At 44.2% G+C, this 2500-nt stretch overlaps 1 protein-coding gene across 1 annotated transcript in view; it reads right to left on the bottom strand.

The window, feature by feature from the left end:
* Positions 1-2500, bottom strand: part of LOC113820691 (probable glutamate receptor) — a 12344-nt gene that overhangs the window by 6722 nt on the left and 3122 nt on the right. Inside the window, exons 4-5 of the mRNA XM_070139596.1 lie at positions 2161-2326; positions 407-648 (exon numbers count right to left, since the gene is read on the bottom strand). Coding sequence (XP_069995697.1) covers positions 407-648; positions 2161-2326 — 408 coding nt within the window. The remainder of the gene's footprint in view (positions 1-406; positions 649-2160; positions 2327-2500) is intronic.

The raw sequence follows: 2500 nt of genomic DNA, 5'->3' as shown, positions 1-2500 counted from the left end.
TAGAAAAAGCAGCAGAATTGGAAATAGCAGTGATAATAATAATAGTAATAGTAATAATTGTAGTAAAATTAGTAATAGTGATGGTAGCAGTAGTAGAAGAAGTAGAAGGAACAACGACAGTAGTAGTAGGAGGAGGAGTATCAGCAATATTATAGGTAGTAATAGTAGAGTAGTAGTAGCAGTAGCATTACTAGTGATAGGAATAATAGCAGCAGGAGTTGTAGTAGCAGCAGTAGTAGTAGTGTTTGTAGTAATAGTAGTAGTAGTAATAGCAATAGCATATGTAGTGATAACAACAGTAGGAGTAGTAGCAGCAGCATCAACCGCGTGAAAAGAACCCTCATCACCCGAAAAAGGAAGAATCGGAAAGCAACAAGAAGGAAGAGGCGCAAAACACGTCCCGAACCTGTCAGAGGTCTCACGAGCGACCACGACTGCGGCGGCGGCTGGGGTTTGAGGGACACGATGACCCAGGGCTCCGGAATGTATACCCTCGAGAAGTCGACGACCTGCCCGCGTGCCCTAGTCGGTGTAATACCGCAGGAGAAGTCCGCGTGCCCGTGTTGCAGCGCCCCGACCATGCCCGTCCAGTTGCCGTCTCCTTTGTCCACTCCGAATTCGCTATCCGCCGTTGACCACGTCTCGAAGCTGCTGGCGTAGGACGGGCGTGTGGGCGTGTGGGCGTGTGGTGGCGTAGAGAAGGTATGGATGAGAATGAATGTTTGTACTTTACGGGAGACGGTGTTTTAACGGTTTGGATTCTCATTCCGTCAGAAATACACGTTTCGAACATGCTGGGAGAGGAAGGGAACATGGATATGGAAGGGAAGGAGAGAAGGTATGAATAAGAATGAATTTGTTCAATATATAAAAGGTGTAATTGAACAGTTTTGACTCAGTCTTCGTTAGAAATGCAATTTTCAGAACCTGTTAAGAGAAGAAGGGCGGATGGGTATGTGATAATATAAAACAAACTGAACATGCACACACACACCACAAAACCCACCAAATACACAATACAAACCGTAAATCTTACATCACAAAAACAAACATCACCCACGTCCTACACCAAACACAAACACACCCTAAAGGTGCTGTCACACTAGCAGTTTTTCCGTCAATTTTTTTTTTATTATTATTATTATTTTAATTTTGTTAATTTTTGAGCGAATTGTCGATTTTCCAGTCAGACAATAATGATCGTTTCCGTCTGAAAACCTTAACGTCAACTTTTTCAACCCAGCATACTCAAATCAAGAGTTATTTTCGAGAATGTTTGTATTGATGTTATATAAAATTGTCAAAAAATTGACGGAAAAAGTGCTAGTGTGACAGCACCTTAACTCCCACTTACGATTGTAGTCAGACCGTATACACTTATCTGCGCATGCGCCCTCGCCTATCGCACAGGCCGCGGGTTCGACAAAATTCACGCCGGCATTTGGTAAAATATCTGATACCGATATTAAAAATAAACTTCAATTAGTGCCCGTATTAAGTCGGAATTAATACCAGTACTTTGGGTTCATTTCCCTATGTAGCGTGTATCAGAATGTGATAAAAATTGCGGGTAAGCGGAGGTTTTTCCATGTCCTATCAGCTGGTTCCGCGCGGCGCCCAAAACCCCTCTAATTGACCATAACCCCCCCCCCCCCGCAACCCTACGGAATTCAATAAAGTTATGCCCTATACACTTAATAGGGAGCTCCACCCCCCACCCACCCCACCCCACCCCGCCAGCTCAATAATCATGATCCCGACCTGCCTCACACTCGTACATGTACAGCCTGTGTCCCGTTACACACACACACTCATAGCCTACCGACTCTCATCCGAAAATTAGGCCTTAAAACCTTGACACTTCGTTGTCTCAGTATCAATTTAGTCACTTTATTAAATTCATCCATTCTATCGATGAAGCATTGGCCTTACCTCTCGCTCTGCCATCCATGGAAGACATATACACAAGAGCGAAAACCGAAAGTAAACACAAGCACATGATCCCGCAAAACTCAAAACGTGGTTCTCTATATCCAGATTTGGCAATTTGCACACGCGCAGATATGTGTATACAACCCGTCTCTACTCGCAAATCTACCCCCACCCCCCTCAAAAGAAAGAAAGAAAGAAAGAAAGAAAGAAAAAATTGATCGCACCCACGTGAAGTTCAGATAGCGAGCCAGGGCGAGGAAGATCCGAGTGTCGAGCGAATCCAACACAGTGAGTCTCGAACCGGGTTCATTCGTCTCGAGACTCGCGTCCATATAAGGGAAGTACCGCTTAGCGACCACCGTGAACTTGTGGCCGTTAAAGTCTCCGAATTCGTCTGTTGGAGGGAATGTAAACAAAGGTAATGGGGATGAAACTAGCCACAATGAGGTATAGTGTGCTAGTTTCATTTTCATTTTTGTGTTCACGTGATTGTGTTTGTGCTTGTGTTCAAAGGCAATGGCATTTGTCTGTAATGTGTATGTATTGATAGGCCTATGAAAGGTGCTTC

Source organism: Penaeus vannamei, chromosome 26, assembly GCF_042767895.1.
Source record: "Penaeus vannamei isolate JL-2024 chromosome 26, ASM4276789v1, whole genome shotgun sequence".
Taxonomy (NCBI): Eukaryota; Metazoa; Arthropoda; class Malacostraca; order Decapoda; family Penaeidae; genus Penaeus; species Penaeus vannamei.
The sequence above is the reverse complement of the archived record's forward strand: the minus strand, read 5'-3'. Positions and strand labels throughout refer to the sequence as shown.